Source organism: Silene latifolia, chromosome 8 (genome assembly GCF_048544455.1).
Source record: "Silene latifolia isolate original U9 population chromosome 8, ASM4854445v1, whole genome shotgun sequence".
NCBI classification, from domain to species: Eukaryota; Viridiplantae; Streptophyta; class Magnoliopsida; order Caryophyllales; family Caryophyllaceae; genus Silene; species Silene latifolia.
The window spans coordinates 7,953,636-7,977,941 of record NC_133533.1 but is presented as its reverse complement, the minus strand read 5'-3'; the positions used below and the strand labels follow the sequence as shown (position 1 = coordinate 7,977,941).

Below are 24,306 nucleotides of genomic sequence, written 5' to 3'. Positions count from 1 at the left end.
GGTTTATGCTTCAGATAAGAGATGGTGACTTGGTGATTCGTTTTTTTTTAACCAAGTCTCTCTTAATACGGTAGTATTTGTTTTGAGATGAAATCCAGTCGAATATGTCTCTACTTGTATGAACAGATCTTTTGTTAGTCTCTAGGCATCCTTCTTTTGTCTAATTTACCCTATTTGATCTGTTTTATGTTTATACGACGAATATTGTCATCTTAAAAAAGAATTTGTGTTTAAGGTTATCCTAGTGGATGAGTGATAACACCACTAGGATAGCTAAATGTAACTGTTTATGATAATTGATAATGTTAATGATCTTAAATAAACTCGGAAAATTTGGATAAGAATGTCTTCATATGATTGTAGGCTTGTGTATCTATTGAATGCTCAGATCTTAAAGATCTTGTATTCGCATGCAACGATACGTTGGTTGGATCGTCTCTCATGGTAATGAAATGCGATGTTAGAGCTGAAGTTTGTTATATACTAACCCAACAACCGAGTCTACTTTAGAAATTTCTGTTTTCATAGCTCAAAGCTTCAAACTTCAATACAAGAACAACCAAAAATAACACTGCAACCATAATTTGTACCACATCATAATAGCCTGATACGTAGGTTATGTTGTATAAAGGCAAAAGCCGAAAAGTTACAAGACAGAAAAGTGTGGGAGGAAATCAAAGGTTGGTTTCACTTCTTGCCACCTCCGGACACATTAAACTTGAAAAAGATAATGTCACCGTCTTGTACCACGTACGTCTTGCCCTCCTGTCTGTACTTCCCTGCAGCCTGTATAAAAATTACAACAACGTTTAGAAGTCGTTCCTCAAACGAACACAAGCAAAATGCAGATTATTTTCCAGGGCGTAGGAAAAACAAAGAAAGCTCAAACGTGGAGTCATTCTCTGCAAAAGGCTACAAGATTAGAGAATGAAACTCTACCAAGATTAGGAGCCAATTGAATCTAGGTAACATTGATTAAAGAAGAGCTGATAAGATTATTCAAATTGGTTACCCAAATACTACTATTGAGCGTCCTTACATAAGCGTAATTGCAGACCAACACATTCTTTCGACCAAAATACAATTTTTTAGTTAACAATTGAACTTACCATATTTTACCATATGGGTTTCCTTATTAAGTGATATTATTGCCTTACAAGAGACATACAGATTATCAAGTTATCAACCGTCAACAAGATATGAATATTGCAAGGGCTTGTAAATTTATGAAGCATCAACAAGATATGGTCTCATGTGAAATCTCAGGAAAGTTTAAGGTGATAGTAGTTTTGAAAGGTGTGAGGTGAAGGAGTGTTCTTCACATACACAAACCGTACCAATTTTGAAAATAAATTTGTATCTACAAAATAAAAAACTGGCTTACCTCCTTTTGGGATTTTAAAGAGGGTTAAGTGGTTAACATGTACAAATAAAAGAGTTAGGCATGATAGGCCAAAGGAAAGGGGATACTCCATAATAAATTTTTGTAAACAAAAAAATAATAATAATACGGGAAATGCATAGTTAAGGCGTCCAAAGTGTTTTGGACTATTGGCCACTGCTTAAGTTCAACTGTGGTATGTGTGTCTCCAAACTAAGGGGTGATATAAGTCAATATTCCTAAATTATCAAGTATCAGCAAGATATGCTTCATAAAAAAACAAATCATCGCTTGTGTGAGTTGTGTCCAATAGCAAAATGGATATTATAAAAGTACAGAATCTCCTACACCTATAGAAGTTGTAAAAAATAAGGAATTCAACTGTTGCAACTTGCAATGATATACTCCCTGCGTTTCATTTTATTTATCGTATTAGAACAAATCAAAAAATATGATTTGTCGTTTTACATTTTCCCTTGTAAAATGCATCTTTTCTACATTTTTCAATGCACTAGTAAACACTGAAAAAGAGGTACTTTTAGCTATTTTAATGGTGGAATTTATTGTACATCACTAATAAAACATCTTTTTCCAATACTTTCTTAATTCATGAGCACCATTTTAAGACCACAAATAAAAAAAATGGAGGGAGTAAAATGTTGTGTTTTATGGAAGACAGGAAGACATGAGCAACTATGCATAGGCAAGAAGATTATTTTCGACATTATATCAATCACCATACCTTCACAGCTGATTCAGAACCAAGTTCCTTTAGATCCTCGAACTTCATGACCTGAAACATCAAACAAGCTCTTGTAACTTAAAAAGCTGAGAAAAGAAAGAAACTAGAAGACCTGTAATTTGCTTGTGTAGGCTTGGCATTCAGTGAAAACATGTTTCTTAGCAGTTTGCTCAAAATTCATATTGGAATTGAACTTTGTCTCTTTTTCATCAGATTGAAATGACTAAATCTATAAAGCAAAACAGAACCTGTGTATATGTATGAAGTTTAACTCGTAAAAAAGTTCTTTCGTGACAAATAGTATACAAAAAAAAATATAGCAGAATCAACAAGACAACACTGTTCATAATCATAGAGATCTCTAACAGCAAAGTGTAGCAGCCAAGTGAGAAGTTAAAATTCCGTTATCCTATGAATGCAAGGCATGAAAAAGACTATAAATACTAGACAGCGCATAAAAGTCACCTCAGCACAAATGAATCCTCTCTCAAAATCAGTGTGGATTGTTCCAGCAGCTTGAGGAGCCTTAGTTTGTCGTCTGATTTGCCAGCATTTAACCTGAAAAAGATATATCACAATGTCAATTATAGCAAGGACAAAGGATTCCTAAACTCTCCTATGTGCAAAACATGGTATTAGAATGCACCCATTACGTTGCATGGAAATTTCATGTCACCATTACGTTCTATAACCCCCCATAGAAAATGCCTATATTTTGGCCACTCTACCGAAATAATTTTAAGATATCAATTATCACCATTGATTTACCAGTACTTCCGCATCTTGATCAGTATACTCGGGTATTATATTAAAACAAATTTAGGGAAACATGTGTATTTGCAATGCATCATGTGTTTGCGAACAAAGAGGGTATTAAACGTAGACTATAGATTAAAAAAGGGAAAGGGGGGAAAATCAACTCAGTTTCATATTTCAAGAAAAGAAGATGCAGCACATGCTAAACATTCTTGAAATTCTGTCCGCATTGCTCAAGATCCGTTACATTACGCGGTTACCGCAACATCCCGTCGTACAATATTTTGTAATAGTCCCCATACTCCCCATTAGGAAACCAATACCGCATTTAATCCACTGTAAATAGAATAACGTCTAAAAGAGTAAACATCAGCTAAGCTCATTTCAAGAATCACGGTTTATAGAGTAATCAACATGAACTGCGGGGACTTTAAGGGGGGAGGGGCACTCAAGAATGTAGATAGAAAGCTGCATTACCTCATCTGGGCCTGCCGTGAAAAAGTATATCAAATTAATAGCTGAAAATCCAGTCTTTATAATTTTTGTTATGCCACTGAAAGAAACAGACCAAAAGGTTCACCACGCAATAATAACTGATAAGGGCAATATAATAAAGCACAAATTATCCTGGAGTTCTGGACTAATACATAGTTATGGTCAGATTAATCCAATATTTAATCTAAAACTCTAAATAAGTCACCTCCAAAACTATATATCTCAAAAATATGCAAACTGGCTCTTTTGACCAAGAAGGAGATCATTTTATTTTAACTGGACCTTTTGGCATACAAGTGACCCCCTTTCTCGTCTCGCTCCATTTCTTTTGAATGTTCTTATGGTTCCCTTTACACCAAAAAAAAATTAAATAAACCTTAAATACGACAAGCAAACAGCCAATGAACCAAACATTATGTATCGTAAATTTGTAAACCATTTACTGCCCCATGTCTCTAGGGATCCTTGCTAACTTCATCGCTCAAGATATACCATTGGCATTCACTTATTTTCCCAGCAGCCTTAGCCCTGAAGAAGCTAGATATATTGCCAGCACCCAAAAAGTAAAAGCCCCATTAGCCTAAGAAGAACCTAGATATGCCCCTCCCTAAATAGTGCGTAGGATTATCATTCAAAGAAAAGGCAGGCTCCATTTAGATATGCCAGAACATGAAAAGCAATGCATGTAGCCAAACTACGTTTCCTTCCTACTTCCTTATTTCTTTTCAAGCCCAAATATCTGATATGCAGCCATTGTATTATTTTAAGAGCACATATTTAGAATTTGTCTAGCCTGATAAAGAGATCTCGACATAATCACATGCTCTTCCATTCTTTCTTTCAGTTTCTTTCTGACAACTTATCTAAAAAGGGTAAACGAGTAGAAAACAAACCTCTGAACCTTGTTCTCCTCACAATATCTAGCAGCTTCATCTGCTGGCATGTCAGTAAGGTTTCTCTCAAAAGCGCCACTGAAAGGGATTATTTGTTCACCTCCATGCTCCTGGATCCTGGTACACATTATAATTGAGCAATGAGTCTTGTATGAAATGGTCTCATATAGGAGAACACTCAAATACCTAAATAGTCCGCATTAATATATGGCTAATTAATTGGTCTCACATGTATGATTGTGTCATAAGTTTTGAATACTTTTGGAATAAGTTCCGATGCAAAAAATTCAAACAAAAAGTAGAAGATGCAACCCAGTATCTCAAAACATGTGTTACGTTCATGGTTCCCTCCCTTGACTAGTGTCAAAGATAAGTTAAGTCGAGCACAAGTTCAGTGGCCACATGCACATGCAGACAGTGCCACAAAGAATCCCTGATTTAAAATTGTACGCATTACATCATTACTTATTTAATAAAGAGGAATTTCGAAAAGAAAGTATTTTTTATCTTCATATTGAAAGTATAACTATTGGATACAAAATCATGAGAATTTATATTTCTAAGCCTAACTGCATATTAAAATCCCCAATAAGTCAACTTGACATATAAACCTAGAGCGTTCCATTTGTCATCTGGTTTGCCATCTAATAGACCCAACTCACTCATGACAAACTTAAGAAAGTGAACCATCTCAATTAAAACTAATACCAAATTACCAAGTCAGCTTGAATCTTTGTTAACTTAAACTACACTTCACCGGAAAAGCATCTAATCAACTTAGTAATGGCTCTCATTGCCTCTTTCCACTTAGAGCACCATTTAACCATCCTATAACTGTTTTTGAAGATGCATAATTTATAATGCTAAGCTATATGAAAATAAATAACACGGAGTATAAAATAAACTATGACAGAAATACAGAATACAATTCTTGAACATACCATGCATGGATCTTAGGAAGAAACTTGTTCTTCTTTCTCTGGTAATCTTTCTCGGTCATGTTTACCTGCCATATTGCAAAAAGATATGGTCATCACCGCAAGCACAACCCATCCTCTCATCAAATGAAATATCAATTTCATCATGGTCAACAAGCAACCAGTATCAGTACATATGAGAGTAAATCTGTGCCAGTAAACATTCTCTGATATTTCGGCTTGGCGCTTACTGTACAAAAGAGTAGGGAGTGTGAAGCTAGAGTTTTATAAAGAAACCCCTCTTATCAATACATTTTAATATAGTTTGTGTTCAAGTCTTTTTTTTGGTGTAAACTAGGGTGTCCATTGTCAACAACAGTGAGCAATCCCCATGCCGCAGGTGCTCTTAGAGGTAAATGGCTGGTCAAGAAGTTTGCTTCATTCCTATGACCAGGGGTTTACCTCATAGTTTATGGTTAAGTCTTGAATTCCTATAATAACAAGACAATTTATATCAACATAAATTAAATTTCACTTGACGGGTCCCAAGTACCGAAGAAGTAGCTTTAGTGCATGTATATTTCAGGTTAATATATGATAGAGACACTTGTATAATACTATAATACATAAATGAGGCGAATGCATGTTTGTTAGTCATTATCTCTAAGATGTTTGGTACAGTACTTTCACATTGGAGACGCATTCCATTATCAACTGTGGGCATTTTTTCAATAAATAAGAGGGGGAATTAAAGGAAAGGGTGGAGCCCAAGTACAAAGGCACCTAAGTTGATGAAGCCCACATGCAAAAGTACGAGATGATTATGCGTTACAGGTTATTACGTGTAATCTTATCTACAAAAAATCAAAAATACACCAAGGGACGAACACCTATGTGCAGAAGGAGGACTAGATTATTTTACTCTCGAGTTATCATGAGTATCCTTATCTACACACAAAGGAAAGTTAAGAGCTTGATGGAACGGAACACTTGACTCCCAACTATATACCAACTTCAAAAGTGAAAATAAATTTTTGACATGTTGAAGGAATATCGTAGAAAAATCTATGACTGTTCCTTTCAATCAAAGTGCACCAAAAATCAGCCAGGAGAATCCTTCAAAAGTCGACAATCCAACAGTGAATATAATCACTCTGAACAAAAGTTGCTGCCTCGAGAATAGGGTGCACCTACCAAATAAACAACAGGCTTTGCTGTGAGCAATTGAAATGTATTGAGGACCTCCACTTCAGAGGCTTTCCATTCTCCCAGTCGGATGTCTTTTCCTTCCTCAACCCATGCCTTAACCTACAAAAAAAAAAAAGAATCAGGAACAAATCCACCACATTCATAGATTTGTTACATATAACAAAATCCAACTCTAAACACAAATATAGACAGTTCATAAGATGGCAAATATCTGCAAGATAGAATCATGGTTTTGACACATGCAAGTAACAACTAGTGAGTTCATCTTCATAAAAATTTAGAGAAAATATAGCTATCATTCTGTTTAGGTTATCATGAATTTATATATACGGAATATACCACATTTCAAAGACTTTTCATTATGAAATCTTGTGTCCCTGCTTTCACTTTGAGTCTTGCCACAGTCCCCCTTTAAACACATTAACTCAAAATGTCCAACATAAGAACGATTACTTCAAATACCAATTATGGTAGACAAACCATTACAAAACCCCAGAGAACTTGCTTGAAATTCTACATTTAAAAAATGAAAAGAAGAAAAATTTAAAAATGACAAATTGATTTCACGGAAGAGAGCCACACCTTGAGACAGATCTCATGCTCCAGTTTCAGCTGTTTGTCATTGCTCCTCTTCATACTTTTCTCAAGGTCCTCAATCTTCCTTTCCATGAATTCAACATCCTGATAGAAGGAAGGCAGTGGCAGTTTTGTGATAAAATAACAAACGAATTGTCTATATACTATCTGACGTAAAAAGATGATTTGCCTATACACCAAAATTGCCACAAAATGTAAGAAAGATTCCTCATGGAATATCCAAGCTTATAAATAATCAGCCTACCCATAACAACTAAAAAAATACAACTACAGTGGGAACCCACTACATCAGATTATCCTTTGACGGAATAATTCCAAATATTTTTTACTTACGTGCAAGAGCAAGCAACAACAAAGTAATAAACCGAAAAGCGACAGACCAGTGAAACAATTCAAGAAACAAACACACTTAAAGAAAGAAATACGCTATCAAGTCAGTATTAAGCGCCGTACAAGCAAAATTAGCGAAATATACCTTCAGCCTCAGCTCTTGACTAATAGTCTCCAAATCTCTGACAGGATCAACAGTATCATCAACATGGGTGATATCAACATCCTCGAATGCACCTGCAATTGATATGAAAGCAAACAGCTCTAGTTTCTCGAATTTACTGCTTTACATGCTTAAGATCATTCCAATGTAATGTTTCAAAAAGTTCTATCACAGCAATAGACTTATACTTTGTAAATGCTTCAAAATGACATCCTTTAAAAATAAGTCAACTTTAATAAACCATTCACAGAATGAGGAGCTACAAGTTCAACCTAGATGAGACTCATGAGAGTGCAATCATAAATGAGAGAGGACATAAATTGCAAAGAATAAGCACTAGACAGCTAACCATCCTCCACTTTCACTTCAACATTGACCCTTTTATTAAATAGGTACATCATTCTCTAGGAGTGCTTTTCTCAAAAGCATACAAAAAGCTTATTTAGCCAGAATTATTTTTACGCACGCATTAGTCATTAGATCATAGCTCAACAAAAGAAATAAATTTAACATACAAGATGAGCTGGCATTGGTGATGAATCGCCGAAATACATAACATGTAATACTCAATAGGTCAAAAAAGGTACCAAACACATATGACTTGGTTCCAGCCTTAGTTTAAAAAAGCGGGCCTTGGATGAGGCACTAGCCAAAACGCTTCAGTGTGTTTTAGGTGCGCCTTTGAGACAAGGCTCACCTAACAAGGCTAACTAGTACGCACTTTCAATATCTTATAGACAAGGCTCACCATTTCTTTTCCCCATTATTCCTAACTTTACTCCTTTACATGTTAGCCAACTTGAGAACTTCTAAAAAGGCTATTGTTGCCCATTTTTTTTTTGGAAATTAAAAATTTGTTATCCAAAATAGGGCGCCTCATGTGCAAAAGGCGCGCAGAATTCCAGTAATATAATTATTTGTCTAGATTAAGATTAGAGTAAAGAATCTTACGTAGAACATGAAAAATTCCATCCACTGCCCGTATATGAGATAAAAAATTGTTTCCCAACCCTTCGCCTTGATGGGCACCACGGACAAGTCCAGCAATGTCGTGGATTTCCAGGAAAGCAGACACCTGTCCAAAGAGAAGAAATGATGTTTACACAAACTAATAGGCAAAAACGAAGTATAATTCAGTTTGACATAGACATGTAACAGAAAGCTCTGGTGACTAACTTCAAGCAGATGCACCAATGTTCAGATGTCGTCATAAATTAGACCTAGACTTCAAAATAGTTGCCTATTGTTGGACTTGTAAAGACCCTCTTATTCTCTTCTCAATAGTTCTTCCTTTTGACACTCTCTAGGGAGTTGGATAATGGAGTTACTTGCTTAGTAACTTTGTCGGATACGGTGGTTGGGAGTTAGCCACCGTTACTCCAACGCTTCACTTGAGTGTCGGACACAACATGATATGCCACTTCATTTTAGACCAAAAAATTGAAAACTTCATGGATAATAACATTGTGTCCACACTTGAAGCCGAGTCAGAGTAACATAGGTTTCAGCAACAAGTATTTGAGTTGTTATTAGGACATAATTAAGGGGTAACTTCAATTAGCCCTTTCAAGTGAGTAGTGACGGCTAATAATCTCATCTGTGTAAAATACAATCTCTTTACCCCTTCAAGCAATAGATGATATAGGATTAAGGTAGTCACCCATCACTATAGAGCGTTCACTATATCGTAATTTGACATTCATACATGAAGATAGGAAAAGGTAAAACAGGGATGTTCCTACACAAGCCAGAAAGTTATTGTCCATATTTCCCACGTGCTCAAAGCTTTCAGCAAAATATACTCCATCAACAAAGCATTTGAGATTTTTTTTAAATTCAATCTGTTTATCCTATGTTATGGGAAAGGACAGGGAAATTTCGCATCCAACATGCAAGACGCCAACAACCCTTGAATAAAGATAGTAACATTACACGTGGAGCCAAAAACTTACGATACTTATTAAGTTTAAGCAATTTAGCTTCAGCTCTACTTTAAAAAAAGTCCTTACTTTGTAAATGTTTTTGTGTTTCCTTTTTTTCCTTTACTCCATAATATCTACCCTCCATTAAATTTCTATGGGTTGCCTCCTAAATAACAATGTCAGAATACAAAACACCAGAACGAACATAAAAGCATTCACAGAATAAGATGAGCCAAAGTATGAACTTTAATGACTGCCCATGAAAATGTATATGTTTAAATTTATACTCCCTCTGTCCCGGTCAATTGTTGTCCTTTGGTTTTGGCACAAAGACCAAGGAAAGAGGAAGGGCCAATTACTACATGCCAAGTGGAACAAATTGAGTGTGAATGATCAAATTGTTCATCAAGTTCATTCTTAAAATAGAAAGGACAACAACCCACTGAGACACCCCAATATGGAAAAGGACAACAAATGACCGGGACGGAGGGAGTAGTTGGTAAGCTATGGTTCCAACAATTTTGCAGCAACAACTAAAACTCTAAATGCTTGGGTTGTTGGACGTTTCTTCCTGCAAGAAACATGACCACTTATGTAGAGTAACTAGCAAACAAACGGACTACGAAAAACATCACAGACTAATCATATAACAAGGTATTAAATCTTGGTTTGAGAATAAATTTCGGTGTCAGTTGTGAAAGGCTGATCTCATCCATGGTAGCATATTGCAGTAACCTAACTCGGTCACAGCCAGACGTAGTGATCCATATCTAATACTATGGCATAAAAGGCTAAATGAGATCGTTATAGGCAAGAAACTAAAAGCAGCATTAAAAATATTCACAAACCTCGCTCTTAGGTTTGAACAACTGACAAAGCCATTCAAATCTTTCATCAGGTACATTAACGCGGGCCTCATTAGGCTCAATCGTACAAAATGGAAAATTCTCTGCTGGAATAGACATCTTTGTGAGGGTGTTAAAAAGAGTAGATTTTCCAACATTCGGCAGTCCAACCTGAGAAAAAAAAAATCCCACACAGATCACAATCTTAATCTTGAGCTGAGCTACCATCATTGCTAGAACTACGCAAAAGCACGACCCCTAATCGGCTAACAACATATTAACACTCAACTGTACAAAAAAACAGCAATATCAATTGTATAAAAAAAACAATAATTACAAATGCACTCAAATTCAAGCTTGCTAACAAACACCATCTACTTGTTACAGTCGGGTAAACAATGAGCTCCGTCTAGAATGAATGAATCGCTTTATATACGACAATTGGTCTCCAGTACCCCATAACAGATTACGCGCTTCATAGCAACATTTGAGTTGCCTACACTATTATAAATCTGTTTCACGCCTTACTACTGTCTTCTGTGAGATTTAGTGTATGCGATAACCAAACAAACCAAACACAGCAAACCCTAGGCGGCATCGAGATCAAAATACTAACATCATGAAACACACATTTTTATCCCACAACCCTAATCATATAACAACAAAAGAATCGCGCTTTCCCGATTACAAAACTTTCCCAATTCATCAAACTGCTAACTATATCAATATATCCCTAATTCTCCAAAAAAAAAAAGCACTATTCTTATCACAATTAGAAAAGCAACATAGTATTCATCAATTTATTGCATAAACTAGTTATCAACTAAATTAAGTAATTAACCATGCAGTAAAAAAACCCAGAAAACTAAACAACAAAAATGATTACTTGATACAATTAATTCGATCAAAAAAACCAGTGCAGAAGTTACGAAAATAAACAAAATTAGGGTTCATACAATTCCAATCTTAAGGTGAGAAGAAAATCGACCAAGAATGGGTCGCTCAACAGGGGCATCCTTTGATTTGGAAGCTTTTGGAGGCATCTTTAATGGTGTTTGTTAATGGAAGATTGATTCTTTGTGCGTATTAGATGAGGAGCTGCAGTGAGACCTGAGACTACTACTGGAGATGAAAAGAGAGAGGTTATTGCGTTTGTGATTGTAGCTTTGTAGGGTTTGGGGCTTTTGGGGCTTTGGCCAATCCTTGTAAAGAATTCTACTAATCTACTTCGTCAAGTTTATTTTGGGTCGGGTTATTCTGAACAATTTAATATTCGTTTATTTATATATATGGTTATAGAGTAATTTCTACCATTTTAATAATATTTTTTTGTAATTAATTTGTGTTAAGGTCTTGCTTGGTAAACAGTATATTAGCTAAATTAGTATAGACCTCGTGTGGTATTTATAGAGTTTCATTGTGTTTTGATTAGAGAAATAAAAGTTTAAATCGGGAGAAGTAATGAAATGAGTATTTTTCTGAAAGCTTTTTTTTGTTTTTTTACCGAGAAATTAATGATGTTAATTTACAAATATTAACTAATAACATATTTTTTAGCCGCAACATTTTATCATAAAAAGTCAATGAATTTTTAACAAATAGTTACTAATAACACTTTTTTAGCACCAACTTTTTATCATAAAGTCAATGAATTTTATTATAAAGTTCTTTAAAAAAAACGGAATTTTTTTATCATAGAAAGATCGGAAATAAATTTGTGCATAATGTGAAATATTGAATGTTATACAAAAGATCATGTACATACCTATAGTATATGCTAAAAATATCAAGCAATATTTTAGTAAATATATTTTAGGCGGGGAAAAATGAAAAATTGGAGTTTCGCCTATTCATTTAATAAATAGGGGATTAGTAAATTTCGGCCCAACTTTAATCACCAACCATCCTTTTGTAGATTGTTCAACACCCTTTTCACAGTCTTCACCTACCGGTCTATCACCACAATAACTAGGAAGCACGGACACTCCTTCGAATTAACATCCTCGTGTTCGACACTGACACTCAAGAAACACACTACAAAACATTTTGGACACCTATAAAAACGTGTTTGGTTTATTTCATGTATTTTGACATATGTCCATGACATTTGGACACGTCTCGTACACGTGTCCATGGTGTTTGGACGCGTTCTAGACACGCCTTCTATTGAAATTAGATTGGATTTAGGACGATAAATGGCATATGTTGTTTTATGGTTAACTTTAGTGGGGATGACTTGAAGTAACAATGTTCTTTTAAACGAGAACGAGAAGTTGATGGAAATTACTTAAAAGTTAGGGTTCGGTGGGAAATGAAACAGATTATAGTCAAGTTTGACCTTGACTGATCCATGGAAATTTTACTAACAAGAGAAGAGTTCAACGATAGGCGCTTTTTTATTCTAATATGTATATGTATAATGATTTGTTTTGCCTTATTCGTGTTCTCTAAAATTTGAAATGTCGTGTCACGTGACCTTTTTAACCCGTATCCATATCTTTGTCTTTATTGGTGCTACCTACACCTCAAGTACACCAAAAGCCAAGGTATATTCAATTTTTTTTTTCTTTCTAAAATGAAAGTTGCCATCTTAAGGCTAAAGTCGCCACCCAAAACGACGACAGTTGACCGTCCTCAAATTTCACATTTTCACTCATCTCTTGTGCCATTCGCAAAATTTTTACCGAGCATCTACATAGTATAAAAGCCAAGTTCTTTCTTGGCTGGTGAGTTTCTACATGTGGGCCCCCCCATGTCTTCTATACTATTTAATTACTCTCTTTCCTAAACCTAATTCTTATTCCTATCTTCTATTGGTATTTTATTTACTTATGTTAAAACATACTCCTATGTTAAAATGTCACAATTTACATACATTCAACGGATCTAACATGTCAAATACCTTTAATATAATTCTAATAAAATACGGTTGTATATTATCTGATATTCAAATCTAATATTTGTCAAGTACTCGAATCTCCAAATATGGACTATTTATATTATCACGATACTAAACACTTAATGACGCTCAATTATATGTTCATGTATCTAATAATAACGCCTGCTATTACAACCCGTGCATTTTTTGCCCGGGTATAAAACTAGTTATGTCAAAAAGATGAAGAAATGATTCTTTTCCTCCTCAATCCCTCAAACCCTATCTATTAACCAAATAAACCATTAATTTACTTGCATTTTCATACTGCCTTGTCTTAACACTTAGCGATCACCATAATTCTGGAACTCTCTAACGTACCATGGCTGTTTAACATTTAGGCCTTGTTTGGATAGCAAAATAGGAGTGAAAAGGGAGGGAAGGGATAAAGGAACCTCGCACCGACTGCTGACCCTGTTGGGCTGGCAGACAAAAATTATTGCCAAGACTTCGACAACCTTATACAGTACTATACTGGGGATATAATATGATTTCGCCTCATGACGTTATTTCCAGGCTTTGTTGTAATGATAATTCAAGAATCCATAAAAGCATACATCAACTAATCGACGTGTTATGGAAAATGTGGATAGGGAGCAATAAGCTTTCCCGCACAAGCCAGTTTATTACTCCGGTCATAGGCACCAGACGGCTAGCACTGGTAATTTTCGATGTCCTTTTTCCTGTTTTTCGCGGAGGTATTACAAAGGCGCATGAAGGCGAGACAAAATACATTCGAGTACATAATAAAAAGCACTAAAGTAAAATCCATAAGTGGAATTGCCATAAGTCGTGGTAAAATAGGGTTACACAAGAAGCAGTGGACGGTTAGCCAATGTACAAACTTGATCTTGGCCATCAGTAACTGTCGTCATCAGTTTGTGGCCTTCGTAGATAGTATCGAAGACAGTTTATCAGAACCTGCAAAATTAAATAGCGGTGAGAATCTTACCATGAAACAAAGCATCAAGAGTATAAAACAGTCGGAACTCAAGCACAACCGCACAGAATGAAAGGGAAAACCCAAAAAAAAAAACTTTACGTATCATATCAATTCCCCGACTTCCAACGAATGCAAATTCCTTCAGGCATATTCGTATTATGCCATTTGCTCAAAAGCACTACAATACACTCAATAATGTAAGTTTAAGCCATTCCATATTTCCATTTCCCCAGCGGAAAATCTTTTTGTTCTCTTCTTAAATGGAAATGATTATACCGTTTCACCATGGACCATGGTTAACACTGAGAAGAATACATGTGAAGTATGGCAGACATTTTGATTGTCATATACACACTTAAACATGTTGTGTCTAGATAAGTAGATAATCATACCGCAACTTTTATGTATAAGATTTGTCATGATAGCACTGAAACAAGATAGCTGCATTTAAGCAGGTCGGGTTGATTAATCGGGTGGGTTTTCATTTTGTGAGCATGAAAGTTATAGCTTTGACACTCCCAGGGAACATGTAGGAGTTTTGTAGTTATTATAAAATTTGTCATGATAGCACTGAAACAAGATAGCTGCATTTAAGCAGGTCGGGGTTGATTAATCGGGTGGCTTTTCATTTTCTGACCATGAAAGTTATAGCTTTGACACTCCCAGGGAACATGTAGGAGTTTTGTAGTTATTATAAAATTTGTCATGATAGCACTGAAACAAGATAGCTGCATTTAAGCAGGTCAGGGTTGATTAATCGGGTGGGTTTTCATTTTCTGACCGTGAAAGTTATAGCTTTGACACTGCCAGGGAACATGTAGGAGTTTTGTAGTTACTTCAACGACGCCCTTGTTATAAACTAGTAACTATTTCAACCTAACACAATCGTCCTACGAAAATTCGATTGCATATAGGGGGTGGTCAGTCATATTTCATCTAGCCTCTTCAAGTCTGTTTTCGCATCTAATGTGAAGATCCACTACTCCACTAGTTGAAGAGTGATGAAAGAGACAGGAGAATTCATTTTTCCGACTAGCACATGAAGAGCCTAAACAGAACCATTTGTCTATGAATAGGGAGAATAACTCAAGACGACAGAATACTAGGTACTCCGTACGAAATAGGGAACATCATTATACTACCAAGTTAACTCATGAGCATTAAAGTGGTCAGAGGGTTCATCTTGCATACCTGAGATAGAGAGCTGTTAAGAGCAGCTCCTCCATAGCTCACATGAAACTTATCTTTCGCTACCAATCCCTAATCAAGAACAAGAAACAGTGATACAAAGGAGAATAAAAAACTTGCACCAAACAAAATAAGACAGCAATGATATATCAAAGAGAAAAAAGAGAAATACCTCTGTGTCAATCTCTGCTGATTCAACAGTGATATTTATATCAGCCATAATTTTTATGACTTCCATCAGAAGCCCAGGTCGGTCTGCTGTCTCAATGCAAAGCAAGCTACAGCAAAAGATGAATGAGTAAAGGTGTATTAAACTTGAATAGAATCTAACTTGTTTTACAGAACAACAAAAATTAACTTCTGTCGGCTTTATAAAATTAGCAGCTCTATTAAAAACTGAAATCACAAAAAACAAAAAATGAAGGGAGTGGGTAAAAAAGGCATATAGTTCAGATTTTCAAACCTCCTCTTAGGTCCATCCGCTTGGAGGTGGATATGAGTAGCAACATCGACATCAGGCTGTAATATTATTTAGTAAACCGTTAATTATCATGAACTTATCTGCCTCGAAAGGCTTCCTAAACAAATATATCGATCTTTGTTCTATAAAAAAGTAACAAGCGATGCTAATAAAATACATTCTACAAAACTGATGTCCTTTATATTTAACAATTTCTAACTAGAAGTTATCTTGGACTAAAAATCGCTCCACTTCCCCTTATTCCAATCCCATCCCAATAGAAACTAAGGCCCTTACACATTCTCCAGCAGAAAACAAAAGATAAAAAATGTGAAGATATTAAGATAGTCTGTTTCAATGGTACTCCTAGATGATTACACTTAAATAATATTCCTCTACAAACCTAATCAGCCTAATATGATTTATACTTTGCTGAATGCTGGTCAGACATTCGACTCACCAGATCCGGTTGCTATATGATCAAAACTTCTTGAAAAAATGTACTCCGTAGTTGAAAAAGAGGACAAGTTTAAATTTGGAAAGCTTGTGAGCTACAGCATGATTGGCTTCCCTTTAAATCTTTTGAATTTTAATTAAACACGTAATAGCCTAAAGAAGGTAGCTAGCTGGTCACAAAGGGAAGCATCTAGATGGAGCTCCATTATATGCTATGTTAGGCAATGCAGCATATTCATAGTATCGCATCATCCCAAGTAATCCCTTTCTTCCTCATGTAATTTCCATGGATATCTTCACAATTCAGTAAATTTAACGAAGCAATAACTGGTCCCACACAGAAGCAGCCAAATGAAGCTTCCTTGAATCCAACCCCTCGCCTAACTAATGGTGGATACCAAGGCACCTCAGCTAGCTAATGCAACAAAGTGATGTATGTTTGCAGTTTCTCTTATCCCAGAAGTTAGTTGAAAGATCACACGATTAACTTAAGTTTTATCTTTTTCACAGTACTTGCACGAGAAAATCGAAACAGACATCTGAGCATTGAAAGCCAGTTAATCAGGATTTCAGAAACACAATTCTAGATGTAAGGAAAACTAACTTAAAAACAACAATAATACCACTGCAGCCTTAAAGGTGGCCACTAGAGGACAGTTCTAAGCAAATTAAAGCACATAAAAATATAATGAGCCTAACGAAGCTTTTGTTTGCCGATATATTGGCCAATGCAACCTGTTCACAAAGCCAAATCATCCTAAGGAATCTCTCCTTCACCATCCCTCTTATTAACCGTCGAAGAATGAACACGTGGTCTGCTAACATGATCCAATTAAGGATTCGTGAAAATAGAACCAAAACTGAGCCTAAAGAAAATGAAAAAGAGAATCACCTTCGTTTCTGGTGCTTTAACACCAAACGCCTCTCCCGCTGCTAGCCTTTCACTAGATTCCTAGAGGAAGATGAACATAAAAAATACTCATAATAAACTTAACACACATAAAATGAATCTAGGACATAAGGAAATGATAATGCAGTTAAACAACACTATTGATTGCAAGATACGTAAAAATTGTGGAAGATTTGAACATGACCCATGTAAACTAACCGGATGATACTTCAGTAGATTGTGAATAATAGTAAGCCGGATTTTCTCCAGCATATCAGGATCCTCAACTTTTCTTCCAGAGCCTCTTCAAAATCATATAACAATGTCATCAATAACTTTGGTTGTAATTCCAATATAAAGGGAAAAAAAATAGAACCTCTTCAAATCAGATAAACACGTGTTCGCCCTAGCATATGAGTATATGACACAGACACTGCAACTAAGGAAATTACCATGCCTATAGGCTATAGCACTATCGATAATTATAGTATTTTCCATCCCGTCACCCATTCCAAATTTTCTTTATTAGTTGACTCATAGCAGAAGATTGTTTCGAGTGAGAGATAAATAAGCATTTGAAAGAATCTGATAGTATTACATAGGAGCTAATGTCTTCAATTCCCTAATTCTCCTAAATAGAAGCATGACATCCAGCTTAACAGGCTAACAGCACCTCGCTTATTAGATGATCTTTGTAAATGAAGCTCAAGAATTATTCGAGGAAGAAATGCATAGACTATAACATTATCGGGTGCAAAGAGATCAGTAGCACGCGAAATTAACTAGCAATTTATACATCATAGTCCAAGCACCTTCCTCAATATACCTTGCATCCAATCCCCCAATTGTAGGAAACGTAAGCCAAGAATCACTTCCAAATACGAGAAACAAAATTTGAAAGAGGCACATAGTTAATCGAGTCACACTTTTGGGCATACAGCCCAGAGACAATTTAAACAATCATTTTGGGATGGTTATTATCATTAACATGCAGAATGCAGACTTAGAGAGGCAAAAACATACAAATGCGTTATAAATAACTTTGATTGCTTGACAGGCCCTTCAGTAGATACAGTTCCTTTTGAAACATCTAAACCCAATTCTTTCAATGCCCTCATCTGCAACAAGTGTTCGAAAGAAGATATTGATATTCTTGGTTTTCCAAAAGGTGAAGCGCATATATTACAGAAAAAACTGTTATGCGAGCAGTTCAAATGTTAAACAAGAAGTAACTAACTTATAGTTGCCAATACAACATTAACTCATTGCCTCAAAGGCTCCCACCTATGGCATGGTAAGGGGGTTGAAACTACATATCCTTTTTCATTTTCAATAAATAAATACAAATAGGTTGTTTCAGATGACCCATGATGAAAATTGAGTTGAGAACTTCATTTTATTGATTGCTACATAATATAAAAACTAAAAGTTTATCCAACCATTTAACTTTATTCCATAATATTACAAAGTAAAAAAAAAATAATCATCTCATACAATATAGTTTTACACTAATATATTATAACAAAATGAAATACTAAAAAACCAACAAGTTGCTCTTAGGTTTCCATTCAATGAGAAGATAACTTTACCATTCACATTCAAAGAAACTCTAAATTGGTGAATGACACCTCCCCTCCCAACTCTGTGTTTCTGATTGTTCAGGCACCATGTAATATTATGAAAATGGACGAAAACGTTTCTTAAATATCCTTACAGAATGAGCCATGAGGTCATTTACTCTTTTTCGTCAGAACAAACCACGGAAGGTCCAATTATCATAAGTTTTTAAAGAACTTAAAGGTAGCTGGTTACAATGTAAAATGCTAACAGATATAAAATATGACACTCATTTACCAGTATAATTAGTTACTACGCAGTACGGACTACGAAGTATCACAAGGTAATCATTCAATGCACTCAATATTTGAAGGGTGGATAGGAGAATGAACTCTAATTATTTCAAACATTACAATTCAGTAAAGCACTTAAGCAGGTAACTTCACCGTGTCAATGAGAGCTCCTAGACGATCTCCAAAGCTAAGCTGCACAATTGTCGAAACTGGGTCTGAATCCTGATCAATTAGAACTATGGGCATTGGCACGGGGTCTGAATCCATATCTGACATCTGCAGCATAAAATTGGTCAATTAAAATAAATTTGAGTACTCAGATTGAAAGTACATACTAAAAATTAATTACTATACAACAACAACAACATCAGAGCCTTAATCCCAAAATGATTTGGGGCCGGCTGACATGAATCATCCTTTCGAACCGTCCATGGGTGAATGCACGCCTCAAAATGCGAATAAAAAAAGGGAAGATGAAAAACAAAAAGGAAGAACGAAAATGTAATGGAAAGTCAAGGTAAACTTAGGGGTTTTAAAATCGAATTCCGTCTTTCTTTTATAAAAACTTAAAATTTAAATCGAGAGAAAAGATTAAAACGATTTTTAAAAACCGAAATAGAGTTTAGGATCCGGAATGAACCAGGTAAAATCTATAAGAAAGTGGTTGGTGAAAAAGTGTAATAAAGGAGAGAAAAATAAATAATTTAATTTCTTTAAATTAAATAAAAAAACATTAAATCTGTCAAAAAACATCAAATACTAAAAATCCACATGTATCCTTTCCCTCCATTGTGCCCTCTCCGTCACCATACTCTCCTCAAGCCCTAGAACTCTCATATCGTGCTCTATCACTCTCAACCATGTCTGTCTCGGTCTTCCTCTGCCTCTAGGGACCTTTTCTGTTCTCCAAGTCTCCAGCCTCCTAATCAAAAGGCGTCCATAGGTCTCCTTCTCACATGGCCAAACCATCTTAGTCGGTTTTCCATCATCTTGTCCTCTATTGGCGCCACTTTTACCTTTTCCCTAATCACCTCATTCCTTAACCGATCTTTCCTTGTATGTCCGCACATCCACCTCAACATGCGCATCTCCGCCACACTCATCTTTTGAATGTGACAATGCTTCACGGCCCAACACTCGGAGCCGTAAAGTAGAAGCGAGTGCCTAATTGCCGTGCGATAAAATTTTCCCTTTAATCTTTGGGGCATATCTTTATCGCATAGAAACCCTGAAGCACTCTTCCATTTCAACCATCCCGCTTTAATTCTGTGAGCCACATCTCCGTCTAACTCCCTATCTTTTTGAATAATAGATCCTAGATATCTGAAGAAATCCGAACCCTCAACAACATTCCCATCGAAAATAATACTCCCCGCCTCTGTCGATCTCAACCCCGCCACCTTAGTGAATTGACACCTCAAATACTCGGTCTTACTCCGCTCGGCTGAACCCACGAGTCTCTAAAGTCTGCCTCCACAATTCCAACTTTCTCTCCACCCCCTCTTTTGTCTCATCAATCAACACAATATCATCAGCAAACATCATACACCAAAAATTAATTACTATAAAGGACAAATATTTCAAATGACAGCACCCTGTCGGACAGTTAAACAATAACAATCACAAGTTACATAGTACGGAAAATAATATTCCTTGTATTATTGTATATAGAGGGCATGCATCACAATCTTCAGTCAGTTATACAAGCAACTTGACATGACTGTCTGACATAACATTCAAGGATACGGGTATGAAAATCAATCCCCAAACTAATCATTCTCAATTCTAACACTTCTCCCAGCAAAAACAGAAAGGGAGTCTCAACTCTCACACGACCACAATATAGGAATGATAAGTGTATGAATCTTACAATATTAACTGTGATGATTTGAAATCGTTTCTCACAAACATATACTCCCTCTATGCCAACCATTTGTTTACCTTTTTTTATTTTTTTGTGAGGGGTATTTTAATCAAAGGAAACAAATGATTGAGAAAGGAGTGCAATTTTAAATGTTCCCCAACTTTTTCATGCTTCATAACTTAAATTTCTGTCTCAAAGACGTGTATCCGTACCCAAAAAACTTAGTTTAAACAGTGTCCTTGTGTCTTTAAAAATGAGTCATGACAAATGTCAGAATTGGATATTCCTTGTATTATTGTATATAGAGGGCATGCATCACAATCTTCAGTCAGTTATACAAGCAACTTGACATGACTGTCTGACATAACATTCAAGGATACGGGCATGAAAATCAATCCCCAAACTAATCATTCTCAATTCTAACACTTCTCCCAGCAAAAACAGAAAGGGAGTCTCAACTCTCACACGACCACAATATAGGAATGATAAGTGTATGAATCTTACAATATTAACTGTGATGATTTGAAATCGTTTCTCACAAACATATACTCCCTCTATGCCAACCATTTGTTTACCTTTTTTTATTTTTTTGTGAGGGGTATTTTAATCAAAGGAAACAAATGATTGAGAAAGGAGTGCAATTTTAAATGTTCCCCAACTTTTTCATGCTTCATAACTTAAATTTCTGTCTCAAAGACGTGTATCCGTACCCAAAAACTTAGTTTAAACAGTGTCCTTGTGTCTTTAAAAATGAGTCATGACAAATGTCAGAATTGGATATTAACACGTGTCACCTCATCCAAGTAACAGAGTTAACAACTTAATAAACATACTGCATACACCACCAGAAGCAAGGTCGTCAAAAGATGAAGAAGCCATTCTACAATCTACATTGCATACTCATTCTACATTAAATCATGCAGGTGAACAATGGAAGCAAGGAATTCAGTAAAAATTGTGCTAGATACATAAAAAGTGACAGGAAGAACTACAGAAATGGAAAAAAAAAGCTAAACAGAATTCAGAGAATCATATAGCTGTCAAAAGAGAAGCTAAGAAAGTACCAGCGCAAAATATACCATAAACATCGCTCATATATACACAACTAAATCAATAGAAGTACAGTATTTCAAAATGAGCTTCCAGCAGCTCTTACGACCTGTGTGGTTTCTGCAGAAAAGGGGGGAGGAGGGGACACGAAACACAATGTCGCATGATCACATCCCCATACTCTTTTAAAAATAGAGAACCTACTCCTCATCTGATTTTAAGTATGTATGAAAGGTAATTTTTTTTTGCTCTTTAATGCACAAATTGACAAAATATCCAAACGAACAAAACGGACCTTATCAAAAAAATCACGTAACTGGTTTAAAACAAGGCTGCAAAAGAATATTTACAACATAAACTACATAAGCATACTATCATACACAAAGTTGATCAAGAAAGTTCCATAGGCCACAAAAGATGTATACATACAATCGGATCACGAACAGAGTATAGACCAAATAATCGGAGAGGAATTAATAGCAATAGATGATCAACCTTTTATTAAATTGACCATCACAGTATTACCTTATCCTTATGAATACCACTAAATTTCAAAGAATAATTACAAATCACAAGTAAGAAATACATAAGAGCAAAAAAGTGAAAACTCACCAATGAACTCACTGAATTTGTTCTCTCTGGAAAAGCTCGCAAAACACCCCTGAAATTACATAGAACAGAAATGATACACATAAAACACAACAAACAAGTATAAAATATTGCTACCTCCAACTAATAAATACTCGTATATCCTACTTTCGTATCACGTATTTACAGAAGGATTTTAAGGTGGAATCAGAAATATCAATACTTATGTTTTTATTATTTATTTTGCAAAACTTGTATAGAATACTACTAGTATCTATAGTTCTAATACATAATCGTCTCAGTAAAACACGAAACACAATGCAAAGTAAAATCGACGTGAAATACAGTATAACTGGTGGTAGGATCTTATTACCTTAAATCAACAAGTCAACAATAACAATGCTAAAAAAAATCAAATTATCGATATATTCTACAAAAATTACCAACTGAAACTTACCAACTTAGTAACTATAGTATGAATATACATATACAATCATCAAAAACAAAACAAAAGCGACTGAGCCAAAAAAAAATGAAAGTGAAATACATTTTAATCACCAAGTCAACTATAACAAAGCTAAAAAATAAAAATCAAATTATCGCTATCTTTTGACTAAATTATCAACTGAAACTTACTCCGTACAATTTGGCAGAAATTCCAGATTACACTGGTTTAACTATAGTATGAATATACATACACAATCATCAGTAAATCAAAACAAACTCCGATTGAGCGAAAGAAATTTGACGAGAAATATGCTACAATCAACAGTCCAGAACAACAAAGCTAAAAGAAAAAAAAAAAAAAAAAAATAACATCATCCTATTTTTCTGCATAAATTATCAATTGAAACTCGCAATTTAGTAGAAATTCCGGAAACATAATCATCAGTAAAACAAAATGTTATTGAGCAAAATAAAATGAAAGCGAAATACACTAAAATCAACAAGTCAACAATAACAAAGCTAACAAAAATCAAATAATCACCTATTTTCTTCATAAATTAGCAATTAAAACTTACAATTTCGCAGAAATTCCAGAAAAAACTGTTTCAACTAAAGTATGAATTTACACACATAGTCATCAGTAAAACATGCGATCGAGCAAACTAAACCGAAAGCGAAATACAGTATAATCAATTAACAATAGCAAAGCCTAAAACGTTCAAATCATTACTATTTTCTTCACAAATTACAAATTTAAACTCACAATCTAGCAGAAATTCCAGAAAACAATGTTTTAACTATATAAAATCATCAGTAAAACAAAATGCGATTGAGCGAAATACAGTATAATCAACAGGTCAACAAAAACAAAGCTAAAAAATAAAATAAAATAAAATCATCACTATTTTCTTCATAAATTATGAACTATAGTAACTTACAATTTAGCAGAAATTCCAGAAAACGAGAGTCCATGCGGAATGAATGAAGCAGAATAGTTGATCGGACAAAACGAAGACGAGGAATCGAAGAAGATAGGTGAAGATCGACGAAGAGAGAGAGTAGGTGATACGACAACGTTTGTAGCAGTCGCCATTGTTGCAGTTGTGATAGTTGAAGACACGGAAGAAAGAGAGAGAGAGAATCGGGAAGAAAAAAGAGATGATGAGGTAATGAGATGATATGAGCAAAGTGGAAGTGCAAGTGTTGCTGCTGCGTGATGACTCAGCTGTTACCAAAGCTTGCGTATGATCCTCCAATTGTAAGCTTGCTACTTTTTTTGGTCTTGCTTAAAAATGATTATTTATTGAATGATTGCTTCATTCCAAAAATGTCAATCATTTTCGAGTTAGGACCGTCTTCATTACCTCCAAAATAATACTCCCTTCT

General features: G+C 35.3%; 2 protein-coding genes across 2 annotated transcripts; both read right to left on the bottom strand.

The window, feature by feature from the left end:
- Positions 1–508: 508 nt before the first annotated feature.
- On the bottom strand, positions 509–11,451 carry LOC141596240 (obg-like ATPase 1). Its single transcript, XM_074416338.1, has 12 exons — positions 11,207–11,451; positions 10,254–10,421; positions 8,435–8,558; positions 7,466–7,557; positions 6,976–7,074; positions 6,379–6,492; positions 5,209–5,273; positions 4,268–4,384; positions 3,357–3,432; positions 2,589–2,681; positions 2,124–2,174; positions 509–786 (listed from the first exon to the last, which is right to left on the bottom strand). The coding sequence occupies exons 1-12, from the start codon at positions 11,291–11,293 to the stop codon at positions 688–690; spliced, it is 1,185 nt and encodes a 394-aa protein (XP_074272439.1). The 5' UTR covers positions 11,294–11,451; the 3' UTR covers positions 509–687.
- A 2,222-nt stretch (positions 11,452–13,673) lies between these two features.
- Positions 13,674–24,301, bottom strand: LOC141596261 (ACT domain-containing protein ACR12). The gene is made up of 10 exons (XM_074416361.1): positions 23,859–24,301; positions 22,498–22,546; positions 19,125–19,247; positions 18,145–18,239; positions 17,341–17,425; positions 17,125–17,184; positions 15,780–15,835; positions 15,489–15,594; positions 15,320–15,388; positions 13,674–14,106 (listed from the first exon to the last, which is right to left on the bottom strand). Exons 1-10 carry the CDS (start codon positions 24,011–24,013, stop codon positions 14,044–14,046), a joined length of 861 nt encoding a protein of 286 aa, XP_074272462.1. The 5' UTR covers positions 24,014–24,301; the 3' UTR covers positions 13,674–14,043.
- Positions 24,302–24,306: the final 5 nt, after the last annotated feature.

Coding starts and splice junctions, on each gene's coding strand:
- LOC141596240 (XM_074416338.1), bottom strand. CDS start 11,293: ATGCCTCCAAAAGCTTCCAAATCAAAGGATGCCCCTGTTGAGCGACCC. Junction 7,558..8,434: donor TGGAATTTTTCATGTTCTAC/GTAAGATTCTTT, acceptor TATCAATTGCAG/GTGCATTCGAGGATGTTGAT. Junction 2,682..3,356: donor TCACGGCAGGCCCAGATGAG/GTAATGCAGCTT, acceptor TATCTTTTTCAG/GTTAAATGCTGGCAAATCAG.
- LOC141596261 (XM_074416361.1), bottom strand. CDS start 24,013: ATGGCGACTGCTACAAACGTTGTCGTATCACCTACTCTCTCTCTTCGT. Junction 17,185..17,340: donor ATCTACTGAAGTATCATCCG/GTTAGTTTACAT, acceptor ATCTTCCTCTAG/GAATCTAGTGAAAGGCTAGC. Junction 15,836..17,124: donor TTAAAGCACCAGAAACGAAG/GTGATTCTCTTT, acceptor ATAATATTACAG/CCTGATGTCGATGTTGCTAC.